Here is a 16,607-nt window from a genome sequence, read left to right on the forward strand (position 1 = left end):
TATTAGCATCCTAAACACTGCTCAATTTGGAGACTGCAAATACAGCTTCAGAAAGAAATCATAATCTGAACCCTTCCAGCACAAATTACAAGAACAAATATTTGTCACAAACTACAGATATTTTAATGAATTGCCATAGGGACAAGTAGGTAATTTTCACTCAAATAATGCATGTAAAGTCACCACAAATATTAAGATACAAAAAAGCTAACACATGGCTTATGTTGCAGCAATTAAATATCCAATGAATAGTTCTTACATTTACACTTAGTCTTATTTTATGATTAGTGAGCTGAAATGAAAACAATTGGATTTTGATTCAAATATATTATAGCAAGTCTTTCTGTAAAGAAAATTGCCTTGCAAATATACAGAATCTCATCTGATCTACACAAATAAGACTGCTTGAGACCCCATGAGAAGTGGTAAAGACAACCTTACCAATTCACTTAAGGAACAAGGAAATTAAAAATTATCATCATCACTATCACCTGCAGGGAGTAATTTATCATTTTTGCTCATCACTGGTATCACGTTCCAACAGCGTGTGGCTATAGCAGATACAATTAGGCAGCTGGCCACAGAAGTAGGAGGATAATGTGCTTTTGATGGAGTTTATCCAAGCATGGAGATGGAATGCTTGTAATCCATGCAGCAGAGAAAGTTACTACATATCTCAGAAATACAACAGATATTTTAAAAACTATTTCTGTAAAAAAGAATACAGATCTTGAGATGCCCTATTGTATAGTCTTCTTGGCACAAACTGATTATGAAGATAAGTCATTTTTAATAGTATGCTATAGCAATGCATAAATTACTGAATTTAAAATAAAAAGTGGATTCTAGAATGTGTTTGACGTTGATACACACTAAGGAAGGCTTGGGTTTCCAACCTGAGTCTGAAGATATTCAATAATATGATTATGGTTCAAATTAACACGTATGTATTCAAATACCTCTTATTGTAACTGGCAAATGAGTTCTTAAGTGCAGAAACTGACATTGCTCAAAATTCTAATTTTTTTATAAATACAACTATCCTTTGATTAAAATTACTTTAATCAAAATTAACTGAATTTGTATTTTAAATCACTGAGATTTTAGTATATCAATAATGTCCTCCTATTCATTTTACCGTTGTCCATCCCCTTTCAATAAAAATGCATAACCTGCTCTTTGACAACTTCTCCTGGGAGTAATGAACAGACACTGCCATTTTCCTCCCATGGGACATTGCCATTCAGCAAGGAAAGAACCAAACAACCTTGACAGGATCATGGGGGAAGCATTCAAACAAAAGAGAAAGTCCATCAATTGATCTGAGGGTAATAAACCATTATATTTTAATCTCAAAACTCGCATAAAATTAATAGCAAACACTGAACTTTCAAATTCAATTGACGGCATATTTTCCTAACAGAATCTATTGACTGATTTCAGCCAAATGTCTCATTAACATCTGCAAGGACAAACTTAGTTCTCTAACAGGAAAGGTGCTTTTTAAGATAATTAGGGGTTTTTTTAAGCAGATTAATTTTGTGAGGTTGAAATTAGGTTAATCTGCACCAAAAGCATTTAGAACTGATTCATTATGATCAGCTTGAGACTGTTTTGCGCTCTCAGAGAATTTTCAGAGGGTTTGAGAGCAGAATTTAAAAATCAAGGTGATGCCAAGAAAGCAAAAGCTTAATCCTCTAAGAGATTTAATTGGAAGAAATGAAGAGAAAACAATGGAAAGAGAAAACTTTGCCAGAGTAGAGGCTTGAAAATGTATGCTTTCGAAGAGCTTTGAAGATGAAGATCCAGATACATCAAATATTAAATAATAAGTTTATGGTCAATTTTAAACATTTAATTTGACTTAACCTTCACATATTTCCCAAGTCAAATGAAAAACGCTTCCCAAAAACTCTGCAAAAATGTGTTTAATTGTTTGAACAATTGAAGAATAATATTAAGAAACATGACTATTTAAAGAAACAAAAAAAATCAGTTCTTTTTCGTGGATATTATAGGATAAAAAAATTCACAGGATCAGTTGGAGTAGTAGCTGATCCATAAACACTGCACATTAAACAGGGTGACATTAAGGGTATGTCTACACTGCATTGTAAACCCAGAGATCAAACTCAAGCTCAAAACTTACCTTCGCTTCCATCTCCACGTAAATTGTGCTAACCCAAGGCTCAGACCGAGAGTCCCAGGACCCTATGGGGATGGACGGTCCAAGCCTGAGTCAAGTTGGAACCTAGCGTTCAAGCCATATTGCTTTGCAGTGTAGATGCAGCCCCACTGAACCCATGCTCTGGGAGTCTATCAAAAGTATTCCACAATCCCGTGGGCTGACTTTCTTTGTCCCCTGGACAGTCAAGTTTTCCTACACCACACCACGAACAAAAAGCTAAAGCAGCTACATTTGGGGAGGACGCTAGAAAGTCTGGGATATGGGTGGTTGGACTCGTACCTGCATAACTCAGTGTTGATGCTGCAGCCCCAGGTTGGGAACCTGGGTTCAACAATTCCTAATCTGTGGTTATAAATGAGTGTAGACGCTCAAGCCCTAGGTTAACAAACCTAGGATCTCCTATCTTGAGTTCTACTAACCCTAAGCTTTAGTGGGGGAGGATCCCCAAATCCCAGCTCAAGCCTCAACATCAAGACTGCAGTTTTATAGCTCTGCGGCTTGAGTCCCAGGAGCCCAAGTCAGCTAACACAGGTGTTTAATTGTAGTTGATACATTCCCTAAGTCTCTCCATTAATCTGCATTACTTAACTATCTGAAATATCTTATTAAAAGTATAAGGCGGAAATAAAAAAAAGTTAGTGTTACTGAAATCTTCTACCCCAGCCCCCAAATAAATGAAGTTAATCAGTTTCAGCAATGTTGCATTTAATAATGGGTTACTTTTCTGACATCTATTTCAGTTTTGCCTCCACAGCTCACTGTCCCCATTGCTCAACTTCAGTGTTTCTCTCATGGCCCAGTCAGCTCCATTACACTTAATGCAAAAAACATCCACGTGTACTGCATTTAGTTGCTTTTATAAGGTACTCATAAAATAAACACTGGTGTGCCAGTTTTGCTGACAGAAATTAATGAAGTGCCTGGGCTCTTGGGCTTCTGGAAGCAAGGGACTGTGGAGTAAAATAGTAACTTCTAGAAGGAAGGATGGATCAATCCTCTAGAATACACCTCAAATCAGATTTCAGTAACACTTGCAGTGGATGAAGTGCAAGACTGATTATATTTCGATTGACATACCAGTCAACTAAAGGCAACGTGGACCGATTTAAAATCACTAAGTGGAAAGCTGTGATTTAAATCAATTTTAATCAACTTCTCCATTTGTATTTCAGTTATTTTCTAATGAAAGGCACATTCTCATTGGCTGATATATCACTAAAATATGTTGATTTACAACTAAATAGAGCCTTTACACTACAGTTGGTACATTTTTTGCTACCTAGGAGGACAGGTATTTATTTAAGCAACTATATAGCTTAATATTTTCAGATTCTTATAAACTGTACATTTTTAGTATGTTAGTGAATGGTGAATGATACATTGATATATTTACTAGATAATTAACTTTTTGCTCATGATTTGTGTCAAGCTGCAACAGAATGGTAACTGGAATTTAATTATAAAATTTCAGCATATAAAATGTATTTTTATTAAACAAAACAACCTTAAATGTTTGGGATAGATAAACTTCTCTTAAAACAATGTTTCCCATTTATAACTAAATGATTTATTAAAACAGAGGGACTAACTGTAGTCAATAAATTAAACTGATTATTTAAGGTCAGCCTGGGAAAAAATTTCAAATATGCCTAATTCAAAGAGACTGGATCTTAAATTCTTGGTCTACACTTCAAAATAACTTTGGTATAACTACGTCACTCAGGGGTGTGAATAATCCGCTCCCGAGTGATGCAGCGATACTGACCTAAGCGCCAGTATAGACAGCACTATGTTGGTGGGAGAGCTTCTCCTGTCAATATAGCTACAGCCTTTCATGGAGATCGAGTTAAGCCAATGGGAGAGCTCTCTCCCGTCACCTTAGAGCATCTTCACCAGACGTGCTACAGCGTGCAGCTGCACCAATGTAAATTTCTAGTGTAGACCTGCCCCATGTCTCTTGAAAATGATATAGTCTCCTAAGTTACTGAGCCTGACCTACTGTGCTACATCGATAAAGCCTGATCTCAAAAGTTAGACCCCCCCCACACCACCCGCAATTCTCTTTATATAGAAACTCAGCCTTTGATGCCAAGTTTTTGATAGAGGATTCAGCATGAATTTATCATATTTATTTAATAAATAAATTACGGAATGGACCACCAAAATAGCCAGAGAGAACCTGCTTCACTACAGAAATAAAACCCCCTCCAACTGCACTCCTAGTTGTCACCTAACACTGAACACTTGAACCAATGTAGGGTATCCAACACCTACAATCCATATGCGATGGGGACCCCATTCTGAAAGAAATCTTTCCTGAACCACCTCTTCTGGACTCCAAACTATGCCCTAATCTCTCCAAGATCAGCAGCAAGCTCTTAACAGACTAGGATACAGTACCTCAAAGTAGCACAGAAGCCTACCAGGACAACAGATGCAAAATCAGCAGATATCTCCACCGCTATTATGATCAACACCCCCCAACACACTTTTCAAGATGCATGGGTCCAACACATGCCTATATCAGCATGTGGTAGCGCACAGAGTGAGGTACAAGTGCCCCAATAGCAGCTATGCGAGTGAAACCAGACAATCACTATGCTCGTGAATGAACACACACAGGAAAATGAAAAAAGACAAATACCACCTCATCACAAAGTGATCTCTCTGTATCTGAGCTATCAGTCCACATCCTCAAAGGAAACCTGCAGAACACTTTCAAAAAAATGAGCTATTGTAATAGTCTTTGTAAAAAGTATGCCTTTTGAGGGGATCATTTGAGAACTCAATTTGCTGGTCATTACTGTCCTGGTAAAATATGTGCAGCAACATTGTATGTAAAGTTATAAGATTCCATTGTATGATGTTACTAAAACATGTTCGAAGTCTGGGGAGTGGCCAAACCAGGTGTAAACAAGGTCAATGGGCCATTACCTGCTAAGTGGCTATTGAATGGCAGGAAGAAAAGTCTGCCTGGTGCTATGCTCCCAGCTGGAAATGGTTCTCAAACGGAAGACAGAACTATATAAAGAAGCGGCAGACACCCCAATGGACCCCCACCCCCTTCTCTCTCTCTGTCCATCAATTCACTGAACCAGAAGGAATAAAGGAAGCAGCCATTACACAGAAGGAGTAGTCCTAGCCTAAGGAGTTTGGCCAGTAAAAGTCTTGAGAGCATGTGGTGAGAAAAACTTAACAAAACATGTTAAACTCAAGTTAAGTTAGGCACCAGTGGCTTTTTATCTTTATCTGTCTTGTAACCATTTCTGCCTTTTATTCAGCATTACTTGTATTCACTTTAATTAACTGCAAAGAGATTTTAACAATAAAACAAGTTTATCTAAACCAGTGTCTTTGAATAGAAACGTTTGGGAAACTCCACTTGAGGTAAGATTTGTGCATATTATTGCTATTAATAAAAACGATGGACTTTATATATGCTTGTATTATCTAAGAAAGGCCTAGGCCAGGGGTAGGCAACCTATGGTACATGTGCCAAAGGTGGCACGTGAGCTGATTTTCAGCGGCACTCACACTGCCCGGGTCCTGGCCACCGGTCGGGGGGGCTCTGCATTTTAATTTAATTTTAAATGAAGCTTCTTAAATATTTTAAAAACCTTATTTACTTTACATACCACAATAGTTTAGTTATATATTATAGACTTATAGAAAGAGACCTTCTAAAAACGTTAAAATGTATTACTGGCATGCGAAACCTTAAATTAGAGTGAATAAATGAAGACTCCGCACACCACTTCTGAAAGGTTGCCGACCCCTGGGCTAGGCAGTACAAAACATACATTTCTGGGGGAAAATCTGGGACTGGGAGTGTTTTGGGGTCACCCTGCAATGTAATTCAGGCTAGAGAGTGCTTAGGCGTGACTGGCAGGCTACAAGTGCACCCGGACATAGCTGGGAGTAACTTAGGGCTTGTCTACAGTGGCAATTTATAGCACCGCAACTTTCTCACGCAGGGGCGTGAAAAAACACCCCCCTGAGCGCAGCAAGTTTCAGCGCTGTAAAGCGCCAGGGTAGACAGCGCACCAGCACTGGTAGCTAAGCCCTTCGTGGAGGTCGTTTTTTCAGAGCGCTGGGCGAGCTCTCCCCCAGAGCTGCACTGCAACCGCACAAGGCACATGAAAGCTTTGCTGTGGCAGCACTTTAGCATTGCCAGCGTAGACTAGTCCTTACATGCCATAGGCTGTTTGTGAGCAGTCCTGACGGGCAGCTACAGCAGCAGAACAGTGGAAAGGGCACCCCAGGATAGAGGGCACAGCTACTCACTAGTCTAGACTGTACCATGTCACAGCCACAACTTTGCCAGACACTAAAAAGCATGGACTGAACAGAGCCACTGGATTTATGGCTTATTACAACAATCTATAACCCATTAACACTCGACCCACAACTACTCCCCCGTCCTCTCCTTTCCTCGCTGTGACTGGAGGCCTATTAACAGGCCACCTCGTCTTGCATGGCCCTTTGAAATATGTGTCATCTACTTATGCTAAACAATCTCTTCCACCTAGTATTTAGCTAGTCAATTTCCCAGACCTGAAGAAGAGTTCTGTGTAAGCTCAAAAGCTTGTCTCTCTCACCAACAGAAGTTGATCCAATAAAAGTTATTACCCCACCCACCTTGTTTCTCTGATATCCTCAGACCGACAGTTACAACAACACTGCATACAACAAAGTACAGTGTCATTTTTATGTTAAAGAACACGAAAGTCAGAGCAGGTACGTACATCATTTTCTTTTATCAGAACTTTTGTCAGATACATAAAAAGCTTTTAGATTTTCTTCCTATAGTGTAAAATATAAAATAGCATATTAAAAACACAGAAGCTGATGCATTCAAGGAAAGTCTTGTAATGCTGTTTTCAAAGCACAGAACTGTACCTCAAAAATTCTCAATACAAATATGGACTTTTATTGTTCATTTACTGCAAGGTTAGGCAGCCTGATGTGACAGATGGACTGTCAGCCTCTAACTAAACCTCCACACTCCATCATAAAAGGAGTGGAAATTCCACTCATAAAATGTCAATAATCCGACATGATTAAGTGCAAAATACTTGAGAGATTTCTACTTGGTTTTTTAAGACCTGTGTTAATCAGAAAATTCCAGAAACAAACCACAAGAGCTCACAAAGCTTCAAAACTTAAATCAACACCTAACCTACATTACCTTAAAAGAGTTGCACAACAATAGAAGAAGATTTTGTAAAGGTCCAGTATTAGAGGAAAGTAATATTTTAACCAATATCCTTTTTTGCTCTATCAAACAATACAGGACGACAAAGACCACGTGGGGTTCTCTAACTGATCATAATTATTCAAAGAAGAGCAAAAAAATCAGTCTCACCCTACACCAGCATTTTTATTTGGTTACAAGGTCAAGAAATCATTTTGTCACAATTAAAAAATAAAATGTTTTCAAGTTTTTAATTAGGCAATATTTAACATTTTATTATGAAATGTTTATGCATATAACAGAATTGCACTTAGAATTTGCACATTTCACTTTGCTTGACACACATTCAATAAACAAGAGCACAATGTTAATCACAACATTTCAATTTACTAAACATGGAGAAACACCCAACAATGCATATTTTTACTCCTCTTGACACACACGGCCAATAGCATTATTGGGAGGTACACGCAGAGTGCTAGGAAGTGGTTAGATTTTAAGATTTCCTGACTTGTGTAGCTAATTTCTCGATTTTAACATTACATTAATGTGAGTTTTTGAATTCTATATTTATTATATGGCTATACATATCCTTTTGCCCAATCTGTGACTGCTTATGTCAGAAGAAATGCACATCATTTTCTTGCAGCAATAGAATTTAACACGTACACTAGGCTGCTGTCCTTTCACATTACTGTTTACACATTCGGTTTGTCTCTTTCTGTCCTAAATTCTGTGACATACTGAGCACTTGCTGCAAGATAGCAGGCATCTACAACTCCCACCAAAATCAATTTGAGTTTAAGATGCACAGCACGCTCCAGGACTGTGCCTTCAGCACCTATTACAACAGCCTATTAATAAAGTTCACCCTTTTGTTCTAATACACATTAATTGGAAAAAATGCATAAAAATGCTATTTTAATTGAGAAATCAGGTACACAGAAGACAGGAAATTCAAAATGTAACATCACTAAAGCAATTCACACTTTCCTACTTATTTTTATGGTATACATTTAACAAGCAGTTACATATTAAGGAAACTTTACAAAATTGTGTGCACCTGCTTTCCCAGGGTAATTTTAAGTAAAATTTCACTAGATTTTCCCCCTAAGCCACTATTGTCTCCATCATGGTAATAGCTGGTCTGGTAGATTTTGCGCTTGAACTTAAATCTTTTCATGATAATTTTGCAAGGCTGCATTTGAAATACACATTTAAATAAGAAATCAGGCATTAAAAATAATTCCACTTACGTGCACAGTGCCTGTGACAGATGGCTATGCCTGTATATTTGATCTATAGTTTTGCATTGTACTTCTGAACATTTAAAGTACTTCTGTACTTTAAAAAGGGCTTGTCTACACAGCAAGTTTAGTGTGCAGCAAGCCAGTATGTGAATCTACAGCTCATTAGCTTGCCGTGAACTAACTCGTCATGTGGACCCTGCTATGGCAGGGTAGAAGTTCCATAGCATGCTTTGATGTACACCCTTCCAACAGTACGGCACACTACGGCAATTACGGAACTGTTAGTGCGCCATAGCGGGTCCACATGGCAAGTTAATGAATGGCAAGAAAGTGTGTTGTAGATTCACATGTTGGCTTGCAGCTCACTTAACTTGCTGTGAACACAAGCCCACAGAAATATTTCTACTGAAAGCACCCAGCACAAGAGCAATGGCCCTCACTAATGGTGCCATAACAAATGATTAAATAACTATAAGAAAACATTAAGGTTGATGTGATAAGCCCCAAGAGATAGGAAATTCAATTTTAACAACCTTAATTCTGCACATGGAGTGTATATATTAAATTGTCTGATTACATGTACATGTTTTCTACAGCCTTGTAAGGTGCCTCTTAAGATGCACAATAAATTAATTAGGTATATCTCATGACTCGGGATGATACACAAAAGTAGTACAAACAGCTATGTACAGACATAGGAGTTTAGAAAAGGTTTGATATTTTACAGCATTATATTCTCTAGCTACTCCAGTGCCTGAGTGCAATCAGCAATTGTTTAAAGCTAAATGCAGACAAAACAGGTGCAATGTAGGTGAAAAGTAACAAAACTTTCAGTGAAAAAGCCAACACTGTACCTCCCTCTCACGCACCATCTTGTGAAAACCGTATGTATGGAATCTTGGCAGTCCTTTCAGACTCCACTAATAATGGATACCCAAATAGTAACAGCTAAAAAATGCATTAATCTATTTAAAGGACCAGTTTCACACCTCTGTAAATGCACAGATGAACTGTTAATGGCAATAGTTACATTCATTTATTATCAGCACTTTAATGAATGCACTGGCCTGCCAATCAAGGACAATGTTAGAAAGAATAAGTTGCCTTACCGTACACACAGTGTTTTCAGTAATAATTAAAGTGAAATCTGATGAAAACTCCAGATCTGGAATGGATGTTGTGAGACAGTCTATACACTATCAAAAAGGGAAACAAATTTGACAATAAACAGTTTAATCAGAATTAAATATACAACTCAGATGAACTTACTACACCCTCCCTTAAAAAAAAAAAAAAAAAAAAAGACAACTCATAGTACACTACTGATTCAACTCCTCAGTGGGAGAGAGTAAACAATGCTACATATTGGAATTTTCTAAAAAACCTAGAACTGTTTTATAATATAATTAAGCAATATTTGTGCAACCCACAAATATCTGTCTATAACCATCATTCCCAAACATTTAAACTTAACATAAAGAAAGACACTAAATAGAAGTTGTGATATGGAGCCTTTCACCATTGGTTGAAGTCTTGTTAAGGCTGGTAGAGACGTAGACTATACCCATTTGGATGTCTTGGCCAACAGTAGCTTAAGCTGAATGAGTTGTTGGTTTCAGTCTAGCTTCCCATGGACATTTGCCCATATCTCAAAGAGCTTATTAATATTAACTGGCACCAACGTTGGCAGGTTCAGCAGAAAAGAATGGTTAACCACGGAGACTTCTACTCTCCAAACCTTGAAAAGACAGTCCTCCATGTTACAGTTGAGGAATACTGACAAGGCCAATTGGGGAACCTGCGTTGTAGCTACCTGTTATGCTGTATGCATACTGTGGGTTAAAAATTTGAAACTAGTAAGAAAACTCAGTACCATTATCAACAGAGCCTCATTACATATTCAATCTTGTCATAGCTCAGAAAATACCTCACACTGCACATTTTTGTACTGTACGGATTCTTTTGTTTTGCTTACTTACAGCAAATTCAAAATCTGTGCAGCATGGCCAGCACATTTTAGCTAAGAATGAAGGATAACTGAACATTTTACTGAGTTTAAAAAGAGTACACTTCTAATGCCTATACTCTTCCACAGTTTAGCTGAACATCAGGGTAATGCTCAAACATTTCTCGATGCTGTACGCCCTTTACAGAATATTTTTCTGAGCACAATTCTAATAGGCAATACTCAAAATTAATGAAACAGCTAATGTGAGGAAAGTGTACTAAACTTTTTCCTTTAATAATCTTATGATGAATAGGAACATTTTTATAATTTCCTAGATATTTTAAATCCATTTATTATGTGGAACAGTTACTGATTAAAATTGTTTACCTGTAATGTCCTTCTTGCTTCCCTCATTAATTTTACTACTTCTTAGTGCTCATTGCACAAGCAACAAAGGAGCTCAAGATTTATGGATTTATTTGAAAGATATTATTGTTACTAAAAAATATGTAAAAAGAATAAATTTAAACTGTAAAAGAGTGTAAGCATTATATTGGAATTGTATGATGACAGGCCTATTTTATGAACAGATACCTTGGCCTTCTTATACAGCTCAGACAATGATTGTCCCTAAAGGTATATATTAAAAAGAGCTTACTGCACTATTTGATAGAATAAATACATATTTAACTTTAAGACTAGTGTGTTTAGTCATATGACAGAAATAGCGTTAGTGCTATATTATAGGTAGAGTAAGGAGCAACACCTTCAGTTAAGACACTACCTATTAAAAGACCCTGTTTTCAGTTATGACTTAGCCTAAAAGACTGCTCAGGCTGAAATTTTCCATAACAGGTGTCTGCTTAAGTCTGATTTGTCCATGTTAAACATTGGTTCAGTGGTTTCAATAAAAAGCACCAGCACCACCATCCTTTGGAGCACGAAATTTGGTAGGGGGTGGCCTTTGTATCAAGGATATGCCTTTTGTTAACCATGTAAAAATTCACCCAAATATGCCAAAATTATAAGCCTTGGAATAAATCTCACAGAGACTTGCTGGAGCTCAGCAGCTAAATTCTCCAAAGATTCTGTCTGCATTGAGCATGATGTATTCCCACAGATTCCTAGCACTGACCAAACTGCACCATCCTCACAGAGCAAGCTCCACCTTAGGTTGCAGGGGCAAAGCTGGCCTTTCTGACACAGCTCCTCAGCTGTGGGGTGGTGCCAAGCACAAGAACGGAGAGTGAAGTGATAGCCTCACCTGTGCTATCAATGCCCCTTCCCCCTCCGCCCCCGCAGCTGGTGGTGGGAAGAAGAGGAGGAGAAGGAGCAAACAACCACACTGGAGCGCAGATGGGTGAGGATAGGAACAGGAATTGAGGAGACATAAGCAAGATCAGAGAAGGTCTGAGAACAGTAAGAAGAAGGGCAGGAACAGGAAGAAGGACAAGAGCAGGTCTAAAACCACTAGAGAACACTCTCCTAGAAAATCTAAAATTGAACCCAATATTCCTCAAGCCTCAATATTCCTCTACTGTCTAACAAATAACTGTGAAACTCACTGGCAAAACGTGTCTCAATCCCCCTTTTATGGCAGGTTCAGAAAAGAGAACAGCCTTCTATTGTTACCCGCTGTTCCATTAGCCCAAGTATCAGATGACCCATGTTGCAGATCTAAAGATCCTAACCTTGCTAATGACCCATGTGGGTGTCAGAATGGTTCTACAGGACGTAGTTATAAGAGGTTAAGAAACTACATAAAAAAAAATACTACATTATAAGAACGTTAGGTTGCAAAAAACAAGAACTCTAAAGTTAGGAAATGCCAGAATTAAGGCAGGTAAGAAAGGAGGGTCTAATGCTTAAGGCAGTTCAGTGCTATCATGGAGAATTGGATTCTATCCCTGAGTCTGGCACGAGTTCCTGTGCGATACTGGGCAAATCACACTGTCAGGAATCAGGCACTACAGCAGAACCAGTCTCCAGGTGTCATAAATATAAAGGGAAGGGTAAACCCCTTTGAAATCCCTCCTGGCCAGGGGAAAGCTCCTCTCACCTGTAAAGGGTTAAGAAGCTAAAGGTAACCTCGCTGGCACCTGACCAAAATGACCAATGAGGAGACAAGATACTTTCAAAAGCTGGGAGGAGGGAGAGAAACAAAGGGTCTCCGTCTGTCTATATGCTGGTTTCTGCCGGGGATAGACCAGGAATGGAGTCTTAGAACTTTTAGTAAGTAATCTAGCTAGGTATGTATTAGATTATGATTTCTTTAAATGGCTGAGAAAAGAATTGTGCTGAATAGAATAACTATTTCTGTCTGTGTATCTTTTTTGTAACTTAAGGTTTTGCCTAGAGGGGTTCTCTATGTTTTGAATCTAATTACCCTGAAAGATATCTACCATCCTGATTTTACAGGGGGGATTTCTTTATTTCTATTTACTTCTATTTTTATTAAAAGTCTTCTTGTAAGAAACTGAATGTTTTTTCATTGTTCTCAGATCCAAGGGTTTGGGTCTGTGGTCACCTATGCAAATTGGTGAGGCTTTTTATCCAACATTTCCCAGGAAAGGGGGGGTGCAAGTGTTGGGAGGATTGTTCATTGTTCTTAAGATCCAAGGGTCTGGGTCTGTAGTCACCTAGGCAAATTGGTGAGGCTTTTTACCAAACCTTGTCCAGGAAGTGGGGTGCAAGGTTTTGGGAAGTATTTTGGGGGGAAGGACGCGTCCAAACAGCTCTTCCCCAGTAACCAGTATTAGTTTGGTGGTGGTAGCGGCCAGTCCAAGGACAACGGGTGGAATATTTTGTACCTTGGGGAAGTTTTGACCTAAGCTGGTAAAGATAAGCTTAGGAGTTTTTCATGCAGGTCCCCACATCTGTACCCTAGAGTTCAGAGTGGGGGAGGAACCTTGACATATAAGAATGTTAGGTTGCAAAAAACAAGAACTCTAAAGTTAGGAAATGCCAGAATTAAGGCAGGTAGAGAAAGGAGGGTCTAATGCTTAAGGCAGTTCAGTGCTATCATGGAGAATTGGATTCTATCCCTGAGTCTGGCACGAGTTCCTGTGCGATACTGGGCAAATAACACTGTCGGGAATCAGGCACTGCAGCAGAATCAGTCTCCAGGCAACTGAACAAGTGCAGTTGGCCTCTAGTAGGCAGCCTAACTGGCTATACTCCCTGACTGGTTGGAAGATTCAGCAGCCTCTCTCTCAAGCCCAGAAGCAGCAGCTGTGATAGCTCCCACACCAGCTTCTGCTTGTTCCCAAACTTGCTCCTGCCTTGACACACTACTGGTAATCTGGCTCTGACCCTTCAACGCTGGCATCTGGCCTCTGACTCCAGCTCTGACCCTGGGCTCCAATTCCTGGCTACTGATTCCTGCTCCAATTACTAGGCATGATTGTCCACATCCCAGTCTCTGACACACGTGAACCAAAATGTTCATAGGTGGCCACTGTGTGGCCACCTGGAGTTTTAGCTGCAGAAGTGCTGAGCACTCTGCTGCATCAGCAGGAACTCTGCTCTGGACCTATGAATTGCTATAAAATGCTAAGTACTTTGAAAAAAAATCTAGCCCTAGGCTTCTCAAGCTGGGCACCCAAAGTTAGTGGACAGTAGACAATTTTAGCTTTAAACTATACCTCAGTTTCCCATGTGTAAAATGGGAATACCACCACCATCTCATAGGCATGTTGAAAAATTCAATAACGTCTGTAAACAACAAGAAATTATGACAACAAAGAAAAGCCCAAGAAAACGCAGCAAAGAAAATCCCAAAAGGAAATTAATTCTGTATTAAGTGCAGGGCTTGGAGCAGTAAATAAGACATGGGAACACACAGAATAAAGAGAATGGAATTAAATATTGAATAGCTGTTTATTCAGTAAGATAGATCCTTCCTGGGCACTGAATGAGGCAAGCAGTCTTGTTGGAAAAATACAAAATACGGGCAAATAAAGGCTGCACTGGCAACTGGCATTTCGTAACTTTTGAGCATTTCATTCTGAAACCTTAACGTTTTTACCTTTTTCTTCCTGGATGTAATTATATACACACACATCCTCAACATGATATTGGGACATATAGATGTACAAAACCTTGCATAGGTAGCGTATTTCGGGCTGTTGTGGAGCTGCCCATAACTCCATGTTAATTTTGAGTTGGCAGCATACCAGCACATTCTGAAGTCATTGATAATTCATCCTGGACAGGTTATAACACAGCAAGTATAACACTTGTAATCAAGACAGACAGCCCACTGGCCATATTTTAACCTCTGGCATAAAGTTTATAAATATGAGATAACCTTGTATTTGATAAGAGATGAATGTAAACTAGGGAAGCCATGGGCACTACAAGTATTTGGACAGAGCTCCTTTACAGAAGGAACTATCCAGGGAAATTATAGGAGAAATTAATTTACATAGGTTTAAGAGCTCAAATATTTGAAGGAAAGATAGCAACAACTTTTAATGAAAGCAAAGAACATCGACCTCGTTGGATTGTCTTGCCTCCTTACAGTCTTAACATTTCTTGCTGAAGTATTGCCTCTTTTCTCCAGGATGGAGGTGAAAAAGACAAGAAGGAGTGGATGGTGTTTCACCAAAGCTCTCCAGTTGCCTACAGACAAGCCCATTTTATCTGCACCCAACAGGAACAAAGACTTCTTTCCTGGCAACCCTTTCTCCTACTGAGGTGGCCTGAACTGTATGTCCAATTCAGTGCACACATTAAAATTTCAGACAACTGAGTGTTCTAGAATTTAACCTCAGCCAGTAGACATACAATATTAAATGAATCAGTATGAAATAAGAATCACAATATCTGTGTACAATGAAAGCTATTTACTTTGTAATCACTCATCTCCGTTGCACTGTCACTATGAAAAGACAGCACAGTCTGGTTCTCAGGGTAACCTGAAGATATAAATTGACATGAAAGTCAAAATGTGTAGCAAGTTACAATTGCAAATTATACAACCAGTTTATTTCCTCTCTTCTGGGGGCAGAAGAAAGACCTGGAGTAGGGAAAGTGATTTAGAGGAAAAAAAGTTTAATATTATTACTTTTATATATCAGGAGCCAGAAGTTCCTCAGACTTTAGAATCTGCACTTAGTGTTTGATGTTTAAATTTTAATGTTGTGAACACCTTGTTGCATTTGTTCCAGGATTTCTCTAGATTAAATATGCTTTATTAATCTTTCCCATATTAAAAATAGTTATGTTTGAGAATTTATGAATGTAAATAAAAAAATCTGAAGAACGCATATTTAGTGTGCTTTTAATTTATAGACGTATTTGGTACAGTACCTTAACGACACTGGCTTCAGATATAAGTGTGCCTGGATCCACTACATCCACAACAGCTTCTGGAATTACAGCCTTCTTCATGCAGGACATGTTGAAGCCATACACATCATCCCAGAAAGCTAGTCTATCTGCATGTTTATTCTTATCACCTATAGCCACCAGGCTAATGGTGCAGACGTCTGGGTAGACTGTAACAAACAGAAAGGACTAGAGGTGAAAAAAGAATGAGAATTCAGATGCTCCTAAGTTTTTTAAGTGAGCAACAACAAATGAAAAAAGGAACTGATTTTAGTGCTTGTACAGGGATCCAACCAACAAACAGTTTCATAGGCTGAAGTCCTTTTAGCCACAATATATATATATAGGCTAGACCAGTGGCTCTCAACCTTTCTTGACTACTGTACCCCTTTCAGGAGTCTGATGGGTCTTGCGTAACCCTAACTTAAAAACTTACACCTAACTTAAAAACTACTTGCTTACAATATCAGACATAAAAATACAAAAAAGTGTCACAGCGCACTATAGCTGAAAAATTGCTTCCTTTCTAATTTTTATCATATAATAAAATCAATCAATTGGAATATAAATATTGTATTTACATTTCAATAATAGTATATAGAGCAGTATAAACAAGTCATTGCCTGTATTCAATTTTCCCCACACTACCTTGGCAACATGCCTCAGGAGAAGATACCTGTAGGGTTGAGCCATGTT

General features: G+C 38.6%; 1 protein-coding gene across 2 annotated transcripts in view; it reads right to left on the reverse strand.

The window, feature by feature from the left end:
- The window catches only part of PRMT3 (protein arginine methyltransferase 3), a 103,332-nt gene that overhangs the window by 25,509 nt on the left and 61,216 nt on the right, over positions 1-16,607 (reverse strand). For both annotated transcript variants that reach the window (XR_012159379.2, XM_073347844.2), the window contains exons 12-13: positions 15,894-16,081; positions 9,742-9,828 (exon numbers count right to left, since the gene is read on the reverse strand). Coding sequence is in view for 1 of the 2 variants with exons in the window: in XM_073347844.2 (XP_073203945.2) it covers positions 9,742-9,828; positions 15,894-16,081 (275 nt within the window). In the remaining variant the exon portion in view is untranslated. The remainder of the gene's footprint in view (positions 1-9,741; positions 9,829-15,893; positions 16,082-16,607) is intronic.

The sequence above is a fragment of the Lepidochelys kempii genome, chromosome 6 (genome assembly GCF_965140285.1).
Source record: "Lepidochelys kempii isolate rLepKem1 chromosome 6, rLepKem1.hap1, whole genome shotgun sequence".
In the NCBI taxonomy this organism is placed as follows: domain Eukaryota; kingdom Metazoa; phylum Chordata; order Testudines; family Cheloniidae; genus Lepidochelys; species Lepidochelys kempii.